General features: G+C 42.8%; 1 protein-coding gene across 4 annotated transcripts in view; it reads right to left on the bottom strand.

Annotated features, from left to right (window-relative positions):
* Window positions 1–262: 262 nt before the first annotated feature.
* The window catches only part of LOC124284802 (dynactin subunit 1-like), a 52,871-nt gene continuing 29,745 nt past the window's right edge, over window positions 263–23,388 (bottom strand). For 2 of the 4 annotated variants that reach the window (XM_046720915.1, XM_046720918.1), the window contains 13 exons: window positions 23,202–23,225; window positions 17,446–17,545; window positions 13,400–13,493; window positions 9,822–9,950; window positions 8,749–8,891; window positions 7,939–8,081; window positions 5,098–5,162; window positions 4,733–4,804; window positions 3,378–3,533; window positions 2,978–3,035; window positions 2,596–2,687; window positions 2,220–2,315; window positions 263–1,864 (listed from right to left, as the gene is read on the bottom strand). In XM_046720915.1, the coding sequence (XP_046576871.1) occupies window positions 1,727–1,864; window positions 2,220–2,315; window positions 2,596–2,687; window positions 2,978–3,035; window positions 3,378–3,533; window positions 4,733–4,804; window positions 5,098–5,162; window positions 7,939–8,081; window positions 8,749–8,891; window positions 9,822–9,950; window positions 13,400–13,493; window positions 17,446–17,545; window positions 23,202–23,225 (1,310 nt within the window). In that variant the 3' untranslated portion in view covers window positions 263–1,726. Of the gene's footprint in view, window positions 1,865–2,219; window positions 2,316–2,595; window positions 2,688–2,977; window positions 3,036–3,377; window positions 3,534–4,732; window positions 4,805–5,097; window positions 5,163–7,938; window positions 8,082–8,748; window positions 8,892–9,821; window positions 9,951–13,399; window positions 13,494–17,445; window positions 17,546–20,104; window positions 20,120–23,201; window positions 23,226–23,388 lie in introns of all 4 variants that reach the window. The other 2 variants (XM_046720916.1, XM_046720917.1) reach the window with 2 other exon arrangements.

Genomic DNA, 23,388 nt, shown 5'->3' on the forward strand with positions numbered 1-23,388 from the left:
TCATAATCAGGGTCGACATGGATTCAAACCCATGATGTGCAACCCCTGACATAGCTCTGTGACCACTGTGCCACCATTTCCACTCAACAACCTCATCCTCCCTAAATCCCTTGTAGTCTGATGATGTTGGTCGCAACTGTGACATTGATGAATGAAGTACTAAACAACAAAAATATCCATCATTAACAAACCATTTTAGCAGGTTGTAATATTCCTGCAAAAGACTCGCTCCCACAGTGTTCATCTTCAACAACAAAGACAGTTAGAAGGCAAGAGCTTTACTGGCAGTCATAAAGCACAATGACAATAATCTACAACATGGCAGCAGAGGTACAGGAAGGTGTTACAGCTCTAGCACAGTGTAAACACAATCTTTGAATGGCATCTGAACGTTTTCATATACATATATTGAAGATGGTAGACACAAGGTAGACACATCGTTTGCAAAATAAAGATTAGAACCTGTACTGATATGTAAACCTGAAACAATAAGCTGAAATCCAAAAGTTAACGCTGCCTTTACATACTGATACTACAGGTTTTTAATGCCACTAAAGATAAACCCATCACCATGTCATGAAATGGGAAGACAACCCCCCTCTGCTGCAACACATGCAGAATGACATATGCCAGAGGATGCATGGATAATGATACAGATGTCAGAGTTGTAGATTCAGCTACAGACAGATTAAGTAGAATTTAGAAGATTTCTACGTTACTCAGTCTAAATCTTGTCGAAAACCATTGATCACCTGTCAAAAATGGGATGATCATTCTCCTCGAAAGTCTTGGGGACCTTATTCAATGCCATTATTAATCCTGAATATCTTAGAACCACACAGATGGGTTGCTATCAAGCACCAAAACAGTGGTCATTATTTGGAAGTTTTTTCAGCCCAAGGTGACATAGTTTTTAGGAGCATGTATCATGCATGAAGGTGACCAATGGCATAGTCTGCATCTGAAGGACAATGTTAGATCACGGACCCACAAAGCAAAAGCAGCTTTCTGACTGTTCTTGTATTAAATTTTAGAAGTTACCATGACTGAAACAAGGTCCTGGATCCAAGGCCTCATTTCAACTTATCATGTCACTATGACTCACTTCATCCTATGTTACAGTACAGGAGTTCAGTTAGTTGTGCTGCAATAGCTTTGTGAAACATTGCAGGTCTATGACTGACAAATGTCTATCTTATGGTATTGTGAGGTAACAGTCATGGCTCTACAATCGCTTTGTGAAATGGGATATAGACCTTACTGACTGATTTTGGGATAAGCATCCTTGTTGTTGAGGATTTTGGGATAAGCATCCTTGTTGTTGAGAAATAACAGAGAAGTAACAATGGTTATCATGATTATGTCAAACATACATAACTTATAATGCTCTTAAAGATCACCAAAGACACCAGCAATTACCACCCATAGCACATTAAAAGACAATAAATATTTAGAAATATTCAATATTGCACAATGAGGCCACAACAAACCAACAGATGTATATACCAACAGGAGTCCTACTTGCAAAGCCAAATAATCCAAGATCAGGTCTCAGTTGAACAAGTCAAGGACCTGTCACTTTCAAGTTCATGTTTGTACATAAAAGAACAGCAGTGTGGAGATAAGACATCTGGGGTTCTTTTTTTTCAAATCAAATGCACTTTTCTTTTTCATCAATTTTTATTCTGTACTGATGCTTTGTTGTGGCCTGAGTGGAAGCTTTGTTCTAGCTGATGAATTTCCCGTGAATCCTCCGCAGTTGATCAGGGGACACGTTGATGGGGATTGTCTCCCCATTACCACCTTTGACTGGTACTGTAATCACTCCTAGCTTCAGGGAGTCGCCACTCTTCTCATGTAGCACCTGCACACAGAGCAACAGTAGTTGAGAGGGAAGTACTACATGCCAATGTAACAGCAGTTGAGAGGGAAGAAGTACATGAAGATGTAACAACAGCAGTTGTGTGGGAAGTACTACATGCCAGTGTAACAATAGCAGTTGAGAGGGGAAGTAGTACATGTCGATGTAGCAACAGCAGTTAAGATGAAAGTAGTACATGTCAATGTAACGACTGGTTCCCACAGCTGAAGTACATAAAGACCAGCTCACTGGTTATATTATTTGAGTTTAGGGTTACAGCCATTTCTTTTTGTCTGATATAGCTGCTGGAAGCTGATTTGAATGGTATAAAGAAACAATGACAAATTTCTGTACATACCCGAGCAAACTGCGGCGTTGGGAACGTGGAGAAGTCTGTACGGACCTGGCCGCCCGTCCTGTATGATGCCAGCAGAGTTGTCACCTGGACTTGAACCTGAGAAGCAGAAGGAGAAGGTGCAGTATGGACACATTCGTCATGAGACTTCTACCTTTATGAAGATGTTTTATATGGGCGTGTATACTGCATGGGCGGATCCAGGAAGTTTGAAAGGAGGGGGTTCAGGGGTTCAAACCCCTGAACTCTCCATTGGATCCGGCTTAACGAAACAAAATCTTCAATGTGATCTTAAGTCATTTTCAAAAGGGGGGGTTCAAACCCCTGAACCCCCCCCTCTGGATCCACCAGTGTACTGACAGACTCAATGCTACACTACCTCCTGTATCTGTCTCTCCATGGAAGTGAGGGAGGCCGTCTGCTCCACAAGTTGTCGGGTAGGGTTGCTGCTCTCAGTCACAGGCTGTGATCCTGTACATGAAAAAAACTCTTGGTGAGAATCTATAACTTCCCATGTTTTTTCACAGTAAAGTTTATTTATCATGAAACAAACGATTTCTTAATGCTGTAACATCGAAACCGACAAAATCTGTGGAAACATCTGCTCCTATAGTCAGAATGTGAGGATGTTCTACCAATGTAGGTGACAGCCATGCAAGAACAAGAGACTTGACACAAAAGTCAGAATCAGCAAACATTTTACAGTTCACTAGCAAACTTAGGAAGCCATTGTTGACCTCTGCCATATTGTCGCCACCCACCTGGCTTCCTCTTCGTGATATCCACTACAGTCGGACAGCAGCTCAACTTGTTGGCTTCCTACAAACATCAACCCTCAACATGAAATACACCCAACTGATTGGTCAGTCATCATCTCATACAAACCAAGACATGCATGTCACTTATCACTAAAGTTGAGTCTGTTTACACGTTCATGTCATCAGAAGGAGACATGCCTATAGAGTTTGCTGCCAAATAAACATTGCAGCCAGACATGTCATTAAAAAGAATGAAATATTGTTAGAATATCAACATTTTCCTTACATTTACATCTGATCTAATTGTCCTCGTGAGAAAAACATACTGGCTGTGCAATGGATATATCAAAATAACTACATATTCATTAATGTGCCAAGAAGTGATTTCATGGACTGAACGTACTGCGAGCAGGGAAGCTGTCTTCCTGGCTAGTTTTGACAGCTCTGTTTTGCCAGGAACATTTTCAGGGAGATCACCAATATCAACCTGACCAGTCTTGTTTGCCATTCCCATTGGTTTACTGGGGATCCGAAGTGGGGGCAAGCTGGCCAGCTGGTTCTGTTTAAATAGAAGTCGATAGATCAGTGACATGTCTGTGGATCTTACAATACGTTAACGGACAGAGAACACATAAGCAGACTGTTCTAGGGGGTCTTAGAACACATCACTAGACAGTTCTGGGGGGTCTTAGAACACATCACTAGACAGTTCTGGGGCATCTTAGAACACATCACTAGACAGTTCTAGGGGGTCTTAGAACACATCACTAGACAGTTCTGGGGGGTCTTAGAACACATCACTAGACAGTTCTGGGGGCATCTTAGAACACATCACTAGACAGTTCTGGGGCATCTTAGAACACATCACTAGACAGTTCTGGGGGTCTTAGAACACATCACTAGACAGTTCTAGGGGGTCTTAGAACACATCACTAGACAGTTCTGGGGGGTCTTAGAACACATCACTAGACAGTTCTGGGGCATCTTAGAACACATCACTAGACAGTTCTGGGGCATCTTAGAACACATCACTAGACAGTTCTAGGGGGTCTTAGAACACATCACTAGACAGTTCTGGGGGGTCTTAGAACACATCACTAGACAGTTCCGGGGGGTCTTAGAACACATCACTAGACAGTTCTGGGGCATCTTAGAACACATCACTAGACAGTTCTGGGGGGTCTTAGAACACATCACTAGACAGTTCTGGGGCATCTTAGAACACATCACTAGACAGTTCTGGGGCATCTTAGAACACATCACTAGACAGTTCTAGGGGGTCTTAGAACACATCACTAGACAGTTCTGGGGGGTCTTAGAACACATCACTAGACAGTTCTTAGAACACATCACTAGACAGTTCTGGGGCATCTTAGAACACATCACTCGACCATTCTGGGGGGTCTTAGAACAAATCAGTAGACAGGTCTAGTGGTCATAGATCTGGTCAGTAGACTGTTTGGGGGATTTTGGAACACGTTCATGGACAGTTTCAGGGTCTAGAATACAATAGCAAACAGTCATGACGGTCTTAGAACACATTCGTGGACAGTTCCTATTGTCTTAGAACACATTCGTGGACAGTTCCTATTGTCTTAGAACACATTCATGGACACTTCCTATTGTCTTAGAACACATTCATGGACAGTTCCTATTGTCTTAGAACACATTCGTGGACAGTTCCTATTGTCTTAGAACAAATTCGTGGACAGTGGTTTTAAAGTATATCAGATGACAGTTCTAGAGATCTTAACTCACCCTCATTTTGGAGGCTCTCAGACGAAGGTTTTCACCCTTCACAAAGCGCAGCGCTTCTCGCAGACAGTTGTTCTGAAGCATTAAACAATGTAACATTCACACAAACAAATTTCCTACATGTCTCCTGTAGACGAAATGGATTCAAGTATCTTGTTGAATCATGCACTCTTCAATCATCCAATCTTATTCATCATTAACACAACAACCAGTGACAAAAGCTATTTAATTATTAACCATCAAGAAAATATTTCGAAGTTAATGATCTTCACAATTCACATCAGTTTCATATTCTGCAATTTATTCAGCAAATAAAGACTGCTCCCTGCTGGTTGTCCACATCCTGAGACACCCCAGGCAAATCTCACCTGTTGTAGCAGGATCGGAGAGTCCTGGATGGGTGCCTCCACCCCACCCCCTGGGGAGGCAGCACCTGCAACACAGAACACGCACATCAGTATTGGGAGTCTAGTCTTCCCTGACTTCTTCATAGCAGGGAGTCCATGCAAACAATGGGGAAGAACATAACATTATATACAAAAGAGACATACACCACCTCATCACTCACCTACCCAACCCCTTACCACCCACCTGTCTGACCATCACCCACCTACCCAACCCCTTGCCACCCACCTGTCTGACCATCCCATCACTCACCTACCCAACCCCTTGCCACCCACCTGTCTGACCATCCCTATCACCCACCTACCCAACCCCTTGCCACCCACCTGTCTGACCATCCCATCACCACCTACCCAACCCCTTGCCACCCACCTGTCTGACCATCCCATCACTCACCTACCCAACCCCTGGCCACCCACCTGTCTGACCATCCTATCCTCATCACCCACCTGTCTGACCATCCCATCACCCACCTACCCAACCCCCTTGCCACCCACCTGTCAAACCATCCTATCACCCACCTACTCCAACCCCTACCACCCACCTGTCTGACCATCACCCACCTACCCAACTCTTGCCACCCACCTGTCTGACCATCCCATCACTCACCTACCCAACCCCTTGCCACCCACCTGTCTGACCATCCCATCACCCACCTACCCAACCCCTTACCACCCACCTGTCTGACCATCACCCACCTACCCAACCCCTTGCCACCCAACCTGTCTGACCATCCTATCACCCACCTACCCAACCCCTTGCCACCCACCTGTCCCATCCCATCACCCACCTGTCCAATGATCCCATTACCCACCTACCCAACCCCTTGCTACCCACCTGTCTGACCATCCCATCACCCACCTACCCAACCCCTTACCACCCACCTGTCTGACCATCCTATCACCTACCTACCCAACCCCTTGCCACCAACCTGTCTGACCATCCCATCACCCACCTACTCCAACCCCTACCACCCACCTGTCAAACCATCCTATCACCCACCTGTCTGATGATCCCATCACCCACCTGTCTGATGATCCTATCACCCACCTACCCAACCCCTTGCCACCCACCTGTCTGACCATCACATCACCCACCTGCTCCAACCCTTACCACCCACTTGTCTGACCATCACCCACCTACCCAACCCCTTCACCACCCACCTGTCTGACTCATCCCATCACCCACCTACCTAAACCCCTTGCCACCAACCTGTCTGACCATCCCATCACCCACCTACCCAACCCCTTCCCACCCACCTGTCTGGACCATCCCATCACCCACCTACCCAACCCCTTTGCCACCCACCTGTCTGACCATCCCATCACTCACCTACCCAACCCCTTGCTACCCACCTGTCTGACCATCCCATCACCCACCTACCAAACCCCTTTCCCACCCACCTGTCTGACCATCCCATCACTCACCTACCCAACCCTTTTCCACCCACCTGTCTGACCATCCCATCACTCACCTACCCAACCTTGCCACCCACCTGTCTGACCATCCCATCACCCACCTACCCAACACCTCCACTCACCTGTCTGACCATCCCATCACCCACCTACCCAACCCTTTGCCACCCACCTGTCTGACCATCCCATCACCTACCTACCCAACCCTTCCCCACCCACCTGTCTGACCATCCCATCACCCACCTACCCAACCCCTTACTACCCATCTGTCAAACCATCCCATCACCCACCTACCCAACCCCTACTACCACCCACCTGTCTGGACCATCCCATCACCCACCTACCCAACCCCTTGCCACCCACCTGTCTGACCATCACCCACCTACCCAACCCCTTGCCACCCACTTGTCTGACCATCACCCACCTACCCAACCACTTGCCACCCACTTGTCTGACCATCACCCACCTACCCAACCCCTTGCCACCCACTTGTCTGACCATCACCCACCTACCCAACCCCTTGCCACCCACTTGTCTGACTCATCACCCACCTACCCAACCCCTTGCCACCCACCTGTCTGACCATCACCATCTACCCAACCCCTTGCCACCCACTTTGTCTGACCATCACCCACCTACCCAACCCCTTGCCACCCACTTGTCTGACCATCACCCACCTACCCAACCCCTTGCCACCCGCCTGTCTGACCATCCCATCACCCACCTACCCAACCCCTTGCCACCCACTTGTCTGACCATCCCATCACTCACCTACCCAACCTTTTGCCATCCACCTGTCTGAACATCCCATCACCCACCTGTCACCCACCCATCACCCACCTGCCACCCACTTGTCTGTCTGACCATCCCATCCCCACCTACCCAACCCCTTGCCACCCACCTGTCTGACCATCCCATCACTCACCTACCTAACCCTTGCCCCTTGCCACCCACTTGTCTGACCATCCCATCACCCACCTACCCAACCCCTTGCCACCCACTTGTCTGACCATCACCCACCTACCCAACCCCTTGCCACCCGCCTGTCTGACCATCCCATCACCCACCTACCCAACCCCTTGCCACCCACTTGTCTGACCATCCCATCACTCACCTACCCAACCCCTTGCCATCCACCTGTCTGACCATCCCATCACCCACCTACCCAACCCCTTGCCACCCACTTGTCTGGCCATCACCCACCTACCCAACCCCTTGCCACCCGCCTGTCTGACCATCCCATCACTCACCTACCCAACCCCTTGCCACCCACTTGTCTGACCATCCCATCACTCACCTACCCAACCCCTTGCCACCCACCTGCCTGACCATCCCATCACCCACCTGTCTGACCATCCCATCACCCACCTGTCTGACCATCCCATCACCCACCTGTCTGGCCCGAGGACTGTCTGGTCAGTCCCTCCAGGAGCGTCTTCTTGGACAACACCTTCAACCTGTCTTTCAGCTCCAGCTTCTCCTGCTCCAGTGTGTCAATGTCACTCTGCAGCGTGTCCATCGTCTCCTCAAACTCCCTGCAATGTCAACATCAGGTAAGTGACTGCATCACTGGAGAACCAAACAACCAGTGAGTGAGGACTGTGAAGACCACCCCAACAAGTTTAACACAGTCAGCAACATCACAGTGATATCAATACAGTCTGTAAACAGTCTGGGTCAGTGAAAACAATGGCTGATGGCATGACTAACAATTGATGTGTGCAGCATATGCTGACAAGCCATGTCACATCATCACTATCAACAGGGACCTGTGTCCTCTACAACACCTGCGCTTTATTCTTGGAGGTTCTGTCAGAGTGAGTGAGCAAGCGATTAACTACAACAATGCCATCTTTGGTTTAAGGCATGGAGAAAGGAAGCAAAGACTTGACTGTGTGAGGGTAAACTTTCGTTGTCCAGGTATGACATGACTCAGAAGTCAAATGTTGTCTGATTGGAAGATTCCCCAAGTAATACCAAATCATCATCTAATCTCCGTGGCTTTCTGCATCTGTGGCATGAGATAATTTACCAAATTTCTAAGTTTCCATCTTCAGACACCACTTACTTCTCCTTCAAACACAAGTCACTTCTCCATCAGACACCACTTACTTCTCCTTTTCAAACACAAGTCATTTCTCCGTCAGACACCACTTGCTTCTCCTTCAAACACAAGTCACTTCTCCGTCAGACACCACTTACTTCTCTTTCTTCTTCATGCTGATGTTCAGCTCATCTAGTTTCCTCTGTATCTTGTCCACGCGACTGTCACCGTCCTTGGAGGCATTCTCCAACTTCTTCTCTACCAGCTCCACTCGGACCTGCTGCTCACTGAGCTCTTCTTGCTGGGAACATACAGGGAGAGAGACACATACACAGGCAACTCTTCTAAGGGACATACAAGAACATACTCACAGCTCTCTCTCATCAGGATACAGAAGTAGGTAAATAGTGGCGGAAACACGCGAGATCTTACTTTTAGGGACATAAAAGGTGAGTGAGTTTGGTTTTACACTGCTTTTAGGAATATTCCAGCAATATCTCGACGGGGGACACCAGAAATGGGTTTCACACATAGAACCCATATGGGGAATCAAACCCGGGTCTTCGGCATGACGAGCGAACGCTTTAACCACCGCCCCAAACATAAAACGATGTAAATCATGTGAAATACAGACAGACCTCTGTTACAGGGACAAGAGGTAACTCCTGTTAGGAACTAGACATATCTGTTTCATTAGGCATGGCCTGCATCTTACCTTGAGTCGCAGCTGTTTCATTAGGCATGGCCTGCATCTTACCTTGAGTCGCAGCTGTTTCATTAGGCATGGCCTGCATCTTACCTTGAGTCGCAGCTGTTTCATTAGGCATGGCCTGCATCATACCTTGAGTCGCAGCTGTTTCATTAGGCATGGCCTGCATCTTACCTTGAGCTCCAGCTGCTCTCATTAGGCATGGCCTGCATCTTACAGTCTTACAGCTGTTTCAGGCATGGCCTGCATGGCTGTTCTCATTAGGCATGGCCTGCATCTTACCTTGAGTCGCAGCTGTTTCATTAGGCATGGCCTGCATCTTACCTTGAGTCGCAGCTGTTTCATTAGGCATGGCCTGCATCTTACCTTGAGTCGCAGCTGTTTCATTAGGCATGGCCTGCATCTTACCTTGAGTCGCAGCTGTTTCTTTAGGCATGGCCTGCATCTTACCTTGCTATTTCATTAGGCATGGCCTGCATCTTACCTTCGCAGCTGTTTCATTAGGCATGGCCTGCATCTTACCTTGAGTCGCAGCTGTTTCTTCAGCTCCTTCATGTCATCGTCTTTGGCATCCATCTTGAACTTCATGACCTCAATGTCGGCAATCTGGGATCTGACTGTGTTAGCACGCTGCTTGACTGGTGGCACCACCTGGTGAGAGAAATCACAGACAATGTTGGAACAGCCAAGAAAGATAACTCATTACATACACTAAAAGCTAATGTAGGGTCTGAAGAAATATGGCAGTTACCGTAAGCCTGAAACAAGCTAGTAGTTGATGAGGGTATCTAATACTGTAATGTTGGGGCTTTGAGTGAGTGAGTGAGTGTTAAATGTAATCTGGAGAGTTTTTACACAAGAGTGAATCTAAATTAATCTGAAGGTTTCTCATCCAAGAGTGAGTGAGTGAGTGAGTGAGTGAGTGAAGGTAACGTAATCTGAGTCCGTTCTCATGCAAGAGTAAGTGAATCTAGTACTTTAATCAAGGATAATCCAGTGGAATGAGTTCATCTAATGTAGTCTGAAGGCCTGCTATTAAAGAATGAAAGAACATAATGCTGTAAATTAATGTCAGAAATTCTATTCACAATAAGGCTGGAACAAAATCATACATTTCATCATCCAGTTTGTAATAGTCATTAATTTCTCATGTCTGTTATTCAATTATTATTTAACATACTATCTAAGAGTTGGGAGTAACAAATGATGATACTATCGGTGATTATATCCATGCCATTTCGAGCCCTACTTTCAGACAACCATTGCAATCACCATCTGACCATCTGACAATTAAAGCTGCATGCAAACACACATCTGACAATCAACTTGTCCACCTCCATTGTTGTCATGGAAACAATGCCAAATAGAGACTGACATTACATTGTAGTCATTGATGCTGACAAGAAGCTGATATCACTGTTGTCATGGAAACAATGCTGAATATGGACTGACATTACACTGTAGTCATGGATACAGTGTTGATTACAAGCTGATAGCACACTGTTGTCATGGAAACAAAGATAAATTCAAGCTGGCATGACACTGTTGTAATCAACATAGTACACTTATAAGCATCATGCAAGATGAACCAAATGTTTCACACCAGGAAACTTGAACAGAAGCAATTAAACAAGTCCAAGAAGACAATCAAAATGAAATTAACACTTTTCATATTGTCATTGCATGAGAAACTTTACATGCAATAGTTGATAATTATTTCTTGTCTTTTGGCGTACAAACGTAAAGATATTTATCCAAATTACAATACACATGTGAATGTTACCACTGTTTTGGATGAAGTTATAAATCCTGATGGCTGGAAAACAATGGCAATATTGGTAGGGTTACAAAAATGACTTCTCAAAACCATCACGTTGAATTATTGGTCTAAAATATATTTGACCCAGTGTGGGCAACTGTACCTGGACCTAATGCCTAACAGGAAATGCTCTCACATCAGAAAAAGTCAAGGCCATCTGACTGATGTTTTAGACTTGTGTACTCCTGATAGTCTAACACTACCATGCATGTGAGGGACATGGATTATTGAAGGTCAGGGCCCCGTTCCACAAACTGATTATGTCTGTCGTAAGTCTATGTTAAAGTATGGGAGTTACAATCATCTTAGCACTACGACTGTAGTAAATCTATGTTAAAGTATGGGAGTTACAATCATCTTAGCACTATGATAGTCGTAAGTCTATGCTAAAGTATGGGAGTTACAATCATCTTAGCACTACGACTGTCGTAAGTCTATGTTAAAGTATGGGAGTTACAATCATCTTAGCACTACGACTTGTCGTAAGTCTATGTTAAAGTATGGGAGTTACAATCATCTTAGCACTACGACTGTCGTAAGTCTATGTTAAAGTATGGGAGTTACAATCATATTAGCACTACGACTGTCGTAAGTCTATGTTAAAGTATGGGAGTTACAATCATCTTAGCACTATGATTGTCGTAAGTCTATGTTAAAGTATGGGAGTTACAATCATCTTAGCACTACGACTGTCGTAAAGTCTATGTTAAAGTATATGGGAGTTACAATCATCTTAGCACTATGACTGTCGTAAGTCTATGTTAAAGTATGGGAGTTACAATCATCTTAGCACTACGATTGTAAGTGCGCGTCTGTTAAAGTATGGGAGTTACAATCATCTTAGTAAGTCGTAAGTCTATGTTAAAGTATGGGAGTTACAATCATCTTAGCACTTCGACTGTCAAGTAAATCTATGTTAAAGTATGGGAGTTACAATCATCTTAGCACTACGACTGTCGTAGTAAGTCTATGTTAAAGTATGGGAGTTACAATCATCTTAGCACTACGACTATCGTCGTCGTAAGTCTATGTTAAAGTATGGGAGTTACAATCATCTTAGCACTACGACTGTCGTGAAGTCTATGTTAAAGTATGGGAGTTACAATCATCTTAGCACTATGACTATGACTGTCGTAAGTCTATGTTAAAGTATGGGAGTTACAATCATCTTAGCACTACGACTGTCGTAAGTCTATGTTAAAGTATGGGAGTTACAATCATCTTAGCACTACGACTGTCGTAAGTCTATGTTAAAGTATGGGAGTTACAATCATCTTAGCACTATGATTGTCGTAAGTCTATGTTAAAGTATGGGAGTTACAATCATCTTAGCACTACGACTGTCGTAAGTCTATGTTAAAGTATGGGAGTTACGATCATCTTAGCACTATGATTGTCGTAAGTCTATGTTAAAGTATGGGAGTTACAATCATCTTAGCACTACGACTGTCGTAAGCCTATGTTAAAGTATGGGAGTTACGATCATCTTAGCACTATGATTGTCGTAAGTCTATGTTAAAGTATGGGAGTTACGATCATCTTAGCACTACGATTGTCGTAAGTCTATGTTAAAGTATGGGAGTTACGATCATCTTAGCACTACGATTGTCGTAAGTCTATGTTAAAGTATGGGAGTTACAATCATCTTAGCACTACGATTGCTTTGTGGAACGGGACCCAGGTCTTTATACCACATACCTTAACAACTGCCAACCCTTAAGTGCAGGCATGTTGGAATTAAACTTAAAGAACTTATATTTCCATCTTGTCAACTAAGAATGGTATTAACGGTCCACAAACAGCTCTCTCCCAGTCAGTGTTCGAAATTAAGGGGGTACTTTGGTCCAATGAGATTTGCTGATATGGTAATTTATTCCCCAGTGTTTTTCACTAAGAACAATATCATTAGACAAGTATCCCTTGACTTTATTTCAAACACTGCTAGACTGTTGAATATATTTTCACAACATTCCAAACTATTATATATTTTTCTGTTTGTGTTTCACTCAATAACAATAAGACTAACAATAAGTAAATAATTGGATTACAATGACAGTACATGTCATGCAATGCAGAGCTCAAACAGGACTCCCCGACTGCGACATACAATGTCACAACACCAAAGTGTGAAGTACAAGTTCATGTCTCTAAGTTATATGACTTTGGAATTCCTTTAGAAGCCTTCACCTCTGTAAATGTCCTGCAATGTTTGTTCGGCTGCTGGGAAGTCAATACACAGTGGACAACCAACTGAACAGACAACAGACAAAACCATACATACCGTCATGTCCCTGGTGCCATCAAAGTCGTACTCTCCATTCTCCATGGCATTGGCCAGCTTGTTCATCGTCCCAACCACAATACCAAATGAGTGCCTACAACCATAGAACACATATCACACTCTGCCACTAATTACATCAAGAGGATACAGACACAGTCACTATCCTTCAAGTGAGTATGGTTTTACTCCACTTTTAGCAATAGTCCAGCAATATCAGGGCAGGGGGCACCAGAAATGGGTTTCACACATGGTACCCATGTGGGGAATCAAACCCAGGCCTTCGGCGTGACGAGCCAACGCTTTAACCCCACAGCCCCGACTATCCTTGAAGCCAGTACATACATTTCCAGATGATACAATATGTTATTCCATGTTGCAGTGTACGCTAATTCAGTTATATCACAGCTGCTTGTAAATAGACAAGCCATGGTTTCATGTCCTTTCATACCACTTTCACAGTATTCCTGAAATATCCTAGCAGAGAACACTAACAATTAGCTTTCCCAGTCTACCACAATGAAATCAAACCCATGGTGTGACAGTCTGCTGCTTTAACTGCTGGACTACCCTAGTACCCTCGACTGACCTCAGACACTCATAGGGTCCATTGTCTTCCTTGCCGTAGACCCGGTCTGTGGCCTGGTATGCCAGCTCCTCCAGCTTCTTGGGCATGAGACCCTCAGCATCTGGACAGATTGTGCATGGTCATTAGTACATCATTTAGTGAACATCAAGCCAAGTCATAAACAGACACCAGCACATCCTCTGGTAAATATCAGACCATATCATGATACTAGCAGATCATCCAGTAAATATCAGCAAATATGATGACACTAGCACATTATCTGGTGGATATCGAGCCGTATCATGACACTAACACACTATTTGGTGAATATTATCATTTGCACAATGTCCTGAACAGACACTCTCACTCTTGTCCTCAACATACTCATACTCCATCTTCTGTAGATTCTTGTCTTGCTAACAACAACTAAAATCAAGTCTTATGTGGTAATAAGTCACAAGACTGTAGATTTTACCCAGCACTTCTTGTGATGAAAAGACATACAGAGACATTATACCCTTGGGTGATATATAGACACAATGTCCGTCTTTAACACATACTCTGTGAAACGTTATGATCACTGATGGCACAGTTATGCTAACAAGAAAACAAATGTTGAAGAAAAGGTGCAGCTATGATTAAAGATAAAACTGAATTTAAGCAAAGAGTCGATTAAGATGTAAAATAAGAGTAAGTTTGTAGCGCTGTGAGGGTGAGGAGGGGTGGGGTGCCTTCTCGCTACATCTCTGTCTCTGTCACTTCAACTAATACTAATGTCAATAACTTGCCAAACAAAACATAAATAAATGACGAATGTAATATTCAAAAGTTATGCTATATTCAAGACTACACATTACACTACACCCACCAAAGACTTGAAAAGAAGTCAGGCCATATTTTTAGAAGAAATTTACTCAGACAAGCGGATTTTAAACATTTTGTCATCTTTATCAACTTTTCCTCAAAACCAAATATTACATTTTAACATATTCTCTAAACTGACTGTAACTTGTGAGGTGCCCCCTAAATCCCCCTCCATCCCTACACCCCACCCCTGGTTAGTCCAACAGTACAGACTAACGAAGCCCCAGCTACAGCACTGAGAGAAAGCTACTTGGTAGCTGCCATCATGCAGGTTAGTGGCACCACAGAGGATTCTGCATTCATAACATGCATACCATTAGTACATGATAATGATTCAATGATGACCATTTCCCTAGTCTAAATCCCACAACCAGCCCTTAAACTCTCTCAGATCAATGGCTGACAGTGCCAGAATGTTGTCAGCCAAACATGTCATCAATCTTCAGAAAGTGACAGCATGCCATCTGGTCAACACAACTGATTTGTGAAGCTTCAACCTACTCTTCATAAATACATGTTATCATGTGGCCAACCAATCACCAATTCTGGAACCTTCTCAGACATTATGATTCTATTCCCTTCGCCTGTCCTGGATTAGTTAAAGCTTTAATTGCATGGCATGTTACAGTGCCCACAGGATCAACATGTGTGCAGAGTGTCAATGTCAGGTGGTAAAGGGAAAGTTAGTGAGTGAGTGAGTTTAGTTTTACACGACTCAGCAATATTCCAGCCATATGGCAGCGTCTGTAAATAATCCGAGTCTGGACCAGACAATCCAGTGATCAACAGCATGAGCATCGATTCTGCTAATTGGGAACCGATGACATGTGTCAACCAAGTCAGCGAAGCCTGACCACCCGATCCTAATAGTTGCCTATAACGACAAGCATGGGTTACTGAAGATCAATATTCTTACCCAGACCGTCACAGGTCGGTAAATGGCAAGTAAATTTTAATGAAGCCAGCAGGTAGAATATGTCCTTTTCAGATTTAACAAAGTACCACTTCCCTGTCAGTGAGATGTAAGTTTTGTGGAAAATCTGTTCTAAACTACGAGTAGGAAGATCGACTATGTGAGAAGCAGTCAGTGTTTCTCCATGTGATGAACTGTTTCCAGGAAAGTGTTCAGCTCAGCAACATTCCAGCTATGTGACTAAGGCATATAAGTAATCAAGTCTGTACTGGAAACTCCAGTGACCAATATTGTGAACACTGATTCATTCAGCCAGGGTTCGCCACGTCACACAAACTGATCTGATTGGTCACCTCTTAGGACCAGCATAGGGCAAGAACATGAACACTGGTGTCAGCCATGTACAGCAGCATGTTTGTTTCTTTGTCTGTCTGTTTGTTGACTACTGTCCCACTAAACAATCTTCCTGCTATAAGACCCAAAACCAGACCAGACAATGCAGTGATTGACATAATTACCATCAATCTCAGAAACTGGGAGAAAATGACATGCATCAACCAAATCAGTAAGTCTGACCAGCCAAATAGTTGCTTTGTATGTGAAGCATTGGTTATGGAGAAACTAAAATCCAATCTGCTGATACTAGTTCTAAAACTTTTGTCATATTACATCATATTAATAAATAAAGAGAAATCTATGAAATCATTAAACTTTCACCATGGTGAATGTGATCATGTAAACAAGGACTAAATAGGAATGTAAGTTTAGTAAGCTGTGTTAAGTGTGTACATGTTATGGACACCAAGTCGGGCCAGATATCTACTAGTCTGGATAGCCTATATGCCCCATGGCTGGTGAAGCTCGACAACCACCTGCATCCTGCTCAGCTACAGTTAGTAAAGAAATACCTCATCCTTGCCTTTTTTTTCCCTCTCTGTAAAGTGGGAGATTGTCACACATCAATACACAACACATTGTCAAGTGAAAACAGAAACAAGGGATATCACTGGCTGCAAACAGGAAACTTTTTTGATGGAAATGATGATTATGATGATGATTAAGGGCTTCAAGACATAAATGGTGTTAGTAATTACACAAAAATATGGACAAGATCATGTAATGAACAACCATCTATTATCCAGAAATAAACAGAGTTACCTCCCCTGATTTTCGCAAACCTCTGCCTTGGTAAACTTCACAAAACTTTAGATGTGTTTGAAACATAGAACACATATCACACTCTGCCACTAATTACATCAAGAGGATACAGACACAGTCACTATCCTTCAAGTGAGTATGGTTTTACTCCGCTTTTAGCAATAGTCCAGCAATATCAGGGCAGGGGCACCAGAAATGGGTTTCACACATGGTACCCATGTGGGGAATCAAACCTAGGCCTTCCGGACGGCGAATAGCGCTTTTACCCCACAGCCCCGACTATCCTTGAAGCCAGTACATACATTTCCAGATGATACAATATGTTATTCCATGTTGCAGTGTACGCTAATTCAGTTATATCACAGCTGCTTGTAAATAGACAAGCCATGGTTTCATGTCCTTTCATACCACTTTCACAGTATTCCTGAAATATCCTAGCAGAGAACACTAACAATTAGCTTTCCCAGTCTACTACAATGAAATCAAACCCATGGTGTGACAGTCTGCTGCTTTAACTGCTGGACTACCCTAGTACCCTCGACTGACCTCAGACACTCATAGGGTCCATTGTCTTCCTTGCCGTAGACCCGGTCTGTGGCCTGGTATGCCAGCTCCTCCAGCTTCTTGGGCATGAGACCCTCAGCATCTGGACAGATTGTGCATGGTCATTAGTACATCATTTAGTGAACATCAAGCCAAGTCATAAACAGACACCAGCACATCCTCTGGTAAATATCAGACCATATCATGATACTAGCAGATCATCCAGTAAATATCAGCAAATATGATGACACTAGCACATTATCTGGTGGATGTCGAGGCATTATCATGACACTAACACACTATTTGGTGAATATTATCATTTGCACAATGTCCTGAACAGACACTCTCCTCTTTGTCCTCAACATACTCATACTCCATCTTCTGTAGATTCTTGTCTTGCTAACAACAACTAAAATCAAGTCTTATGTGGTAATAAGTCACAAGACTGTAGATTTTACCCAGCACTTCTTGTGATGAAAAGACATACAGAGACATTATACCCTTGGGTGATATATAGACACAATGTCCGTCTTTAACACATACTCTGTGAAACGTTATGATCACTGATGGCACAGTTATGCTAACAAGAAAACAAATGTTGAAGAAAAGGTGCAGCTATGATTAAAGATAAAACTGAATTTAAGCAAAGAGTCGATTAAGATGTAAAATAAGAGTAAGTTTGTAGCGCTGTGAGGGTGAGGAGGGGTGGGGTGCCTTCTCGCTACATCTCTGTCTCTGTCACTTCAACTAATACTAATGTCAATAACTTGCCAAACAAAACATAAATAAATGACGAATGTAATATTCAAAAGTTATGCTATATTCAAGACTACACATTACACTACACCCACCAAAGACTTGAAAAGAAGTCAGGCCATATTTTTAGAAGAAATTTACTCAGACAAGCGTATTTTAAACATTTTGTCATCTTTATCAACTTTTCCTCAAAACCAAATATTACATTTTAACATATTCTCTAAACTGACTGTAACTTGTGAGGTGCCCCCTAAATCCCCCTCCATCCCTACACCCCACCCTGGTTAGTCCAACAGTACAGACTAACGAAGCCCCAGCTACAGCACTGAGAGAAAGCTACTTGGTAGCTGCCATCATGCAGGTTAGTGGCACCACAGAGGATTCTGCATTCATAACATGCATACCATTAGTACATGATAATGATTCAATGATGACCATTTCCCTAGTCTAAATCCCACAACCAGCCCTTAAACTCTCTCAGATCAATGGCTGACAGTGCCAGAATGTTGTCAGCCAAACATGTCATCAATCTTCAGAAAGTGACAGCATGCCATCTGGTCAACACAACTGATTTGTGAAGCTTCAACCTACTCTTCATAAATACATGTTATCATGTGGCCAACCAATCACCAATTCTGGAACCTTCTCAGACACATGATTCTATTCCCTTCGCCTGTCCTGGATTAGTTAAAGCTTTAATTGCATGGCATGTTACAGTGCCCACAGGATCAACATGTGTTGCAGAGTGTCAATGTCAGGTGGTAAAGGGAAAGTTAGTGAGTGAGTGAGTTTAGTTTTACGCCGCACTCAGCAATATTCCAGCCATATGGCAGCGGTCTGTAAATAATCCGAGTCTGGACCAGACAATCCAGTGATCAACAGCATGAGCATCGATCTGCGCAATTGGGAACCGATGACATGTGTCAACCAAGTCAGCGAGCCTGACCACCCGATCCGAATAGTTGCCTATAACGACAAGCATGGGTTACTGAAGATCAATATTCTTACCCAGACCGTCACAGGTCGGTAAATGGCAAGTAAATTTTAATGAAGCCAGCAGGTAGAATATGTCCTTTTCAGATTTAACAAAGTACCACTTCCCTGTCAGTGAGATGTAAGTTTTGTGGAAAATCTGTTCTAAACTACGAGTAGGAAGATCGACTATGTGAGAAGCAGTCAGTGTTTCTCCATGTGATGAACTGTTTCCAGGAAAGTGTTCAGCTCAGCAACATTCCAGCTATGTGACTAAGGCATATAAGTAATCAAGTCTGTACTGGAAACTCCAGTGACCGATATTGTGAACACTGATTCATTCAGCCAGGGTTCGCCACGTCACACAAACTGATCTGATTGGTCACCTCTTAGGACCAGCATAGGGCAAGAACATGAACACTGGTGTCAGCCATGTACAGCAGCATGTTTGTTTCTTTGTCTGTCTGTTTGTTGACTACTGTCCCACTAAACAATCTTCCTGCTATAAGACAATGCAGTGATTGACATAATTACCATCAATCTCAGAAACTGGGAGAAAATGACATGCATCAACCAAATCAGTAAGTCTGACCAGCCAAATAGTTGCTTTGTATGTGAAGCATTGGTTATGGAGAAACTAAAATCCAATCTGCTGATACTAGTTCTAAAACTTTTGTCATATTACATCATATTAATAAATAAAGAGAAATCTATGAAATCATTAAACTTTCACCATGGTGAATGTGATCATGTAAACAAGGACTAAATAGGAATGTAAGTTTAGTAAGCTGTGTTAAGTGTGTACATGTTATGGACACCAAGTCGGCCAGATATCTACTAGTCTGGATAGCCTATATGCCCCATGGCTGGTGAAGCTCGACAACCACCTGCATCCTGCTCAGCTACAGTTAGTAAAGAAATACCTCATCCTTGCCTTTTTTTTCCCTCTCTGTAAAGTGGGAGATTGTCACACATCAATACACAACACATTGTCAAGTGAAAACAGAAACAAGGGATATCACTGGCTGCAAACAGGAAACTTCTTTTGATGGAAATGATGATTATGATGATGATTAAGGGCTTCAAGACATAAATGGTGTTAGTAATTACACAAAAATATGGACAAGATCATGTAATGAACAACCATCTATTATCCAGAAATAAACAGAGTTACCTCCCCTGATTTTCGCAAACCTCTGCCTTGGTAAACTTCACAAAACTTTAGATGTGTTTGAAACATAGAACACAAATGAAACTCTTCCAGCTACATGACAATTCAGCTGCCAGCATTGGCGAAATTAAAAGCATAAGGAAAGGTACAGTTCAACACTTGGCCTGTAACATAAGAACATTACATGAGATCTGGGCCAATAAACTTCTGAATCTACTGAACCAAACTTGGCCTTTAAAACCATTTTCAATATTATTATATGGACTATTACAACCTTCTGAAACAAGGTTTTCACTAATCATCTGAACTAGACTGAAAAATATGAATTCCTAAGGCTGAATGTCACTGGACTCTTGCTTGTCAACCACTATATGTGTACTGTATCTCTTTACATGCACAAACTTTGTATTGTTGCAAGGTTGGGAAAAGGCAAAAGGAAAGGAAATAAGGGGAGGTAACTCCTACACTCTACAATAACATAACGTCAAGGACCAGCTTCTCAAGCTGTTGTTGACACAGTGCAGGTTGAGACTTGACGGAAAGTCCTCACGGCAGGCAGTATGCATAGTCAGACCTCTGATGGACAAGAACAGTTAGTGTACGGAGGATGTCTGCACTAACAGAACAATTCTGAGTCAATAAATGCCTTACTGCAAAAGGAGTTCAGTTTCACAAAGCTCATATCACTATATCACTATTATATACAAGATTATCCATAAAAGGTTCTTGAGAGGCACATAGAAGTTGGTATTCAAGTATAAGACAAAATATAATGGATGTCAACTTCTTCTTTATTCTGTACACAACATGTCTGGGCTTTTCCCTGCCCCTTGGTCAGGTGAATAAAGAAGAAGTTGACACCCATTCTATTTTGTCTTATAATTGTCCATATAATTCCAAATTTGTAAGATGATGGCCCAACCTAATACTGGCAAGATTTGACAACAAGTTTCTGGTAAGAAAATTTCCATGAGGTCCGAACTAAATGACAATTTGAGACAAAACAGTAAAAATAAAACACGAGTAAACATATTGAACTATTTTGGGACTCTTACAACCTCATAAAGTTGATATGTGTGCAAGAAATACTGTGCAGACGAAGCAAAATTATTGATTCAGAATTATTAGTGTCAGATCTGAAAAACAAAGACATCACCAGAGAAGATGTACATGGACACAGCCAGCTCAAGTGTCAGAGAGATATAAGTAGACAAGGCTAGCGTATGTCTCACAGATAAACAGAACATGAAAGATACACCAAGATATGACAAACATACTGGATCTACATAACATGGTCTAATGATATAGTCCAACACATCATGCATAGCCATGGACATTCCAACTCTGATCTCTCTTCGGTTTGCCCACACACTCATGACATATATATGAGACACCCTGTCAATCAAGTACTGTTTCCACCAATTATTAACAGATTTCAGACAAATGACTCGGGATACAGAGTTATGTCAGGCTACATACCTGGGAGTGATCTAGTCAGTAGCCATCTGTGGGGTGTAGTGGTGTTCCGATTAATTGAAATAGTCGAAGATTGGTCGCAGTGACCAAAGGACCAAGCAATCGATCACATTTTCTCATAATCGAAACATGAACGATTTTGGAACTACTGTTTTAGTCTTTAAAATAATTGACAATGGAACATATCGTTGAAGTGTCAGGTCCTGAAAACGTGTTTAATTCTTAGAAAACTCACTTCACTAACTGAAAAGCCATGACTGAATATTTCCTAACTGACTGACTGAGTTTGGTTTTAAGCCGCTTTTAGCAATATTTCAGCAATATCACGGCGGGGGACACCAGAAATGGGCTTCACAATATTTCCTAAAGACTCCGGGAAGTTTATGTTCATGATATATTAGTCTTCACTTTAAAGTAGCAAGTTGCATCATGTTATTCATATCTGCAATAACAACCTGGATAGGAAAATCTGAAAAATGACGCTAACCAATTTTTTTCGATGATTGTTCGTTGGTAATGAATCCATCATCAATTGTGAGATTTCAACCAATTCCCAACACTAGTGGGGTGGCCTGCTCACAGGGTCTGACTACAAGAGTATATATCCTGTAGCCATACACAGTGAAGAGACAACAATACAGACAAAGTGAATGTTGTTTCAATTTAAATTTAATTCATTCTAATTTAAATTCTAAATGAGTCGTGACACTGAAAACTGTGTCGTCCTTTCTGGCTGTCAAGATTACTAAGGTTCCAAGGGTAGACTAAAAGCGAAGAATTAAATTGACCTAAATTAAACTCTAGGTGTGGTCATATCAAATCTCCTCATAGGGACATCCTAGATAGCTTTCTTTCATAAACATTAAACCCAACATCCACAATTTTCTCTTCAGCTAAACAGACAGAATAGTAAATGAGAGTCCAAACTGCACATTAGTCCAATTTTGTTCAGTCAGGTAAAATATGATTTCGTTTGGTTGGTATTTACTAACAATGCTCTTCCGTAACAATGATCCATCTGTATGACAGCAGCATGTAAATAATCCAGGTCAGACCCTCCTGTGATTGACCTAGTGAGCACCTATCCACGTCTTAACATACAATAACATAAACCAAGTCACCTAGTCTGACCATCTAATCAGTTTGGTCACCGTTTAATGGCACCAATTCTAACCCAGAATCAAGGGTGATCTACATAAGAATAAGACTGTGTTTTTTGTGTATATAATCAAAGTGTTTTGACAACTAGGGAGAGATCAGAGTTGCAGAACCTCCATGACTATATCAAGGTAAAATAAAGGAATACTGCATCAAGACAGTACAAAGCAAGCAGCTATCTGAGAACTGTCGATATCAGGCAAGATGGACACGGTGAGCAAGTTACCAGAATATGCCTCCAGGTTCCCGGCTGAGAATCAAGACGTGTCAGCCGTTAGCAACGTAAACAAAGCTGATGTAATCACAGCAAAAACAACAACAGCAATGGTCCATTATTCGTCTTCTGATTTTATAATTCTAGCAAACATTCACCGACATTCAGTTTGGACTCGTCAGTAATTTCCACTGGGACA

Source organism: Haliotis rubra, unplaced genomic scaffold (genome assembly GCF_003918875.1).
Source record: "Haliotis rubra isolate DU_JTF1 unplaced genomic scaffold, ASM391887v1 Scf345, whole genome shotgun sequence".
NCBI classification, from domain to species: Eukaryota; Metazoa; Mollusca; class Gastropoda; order Lepetellida; family Haliotidae; genus Haliotis; species Haliotis rubra.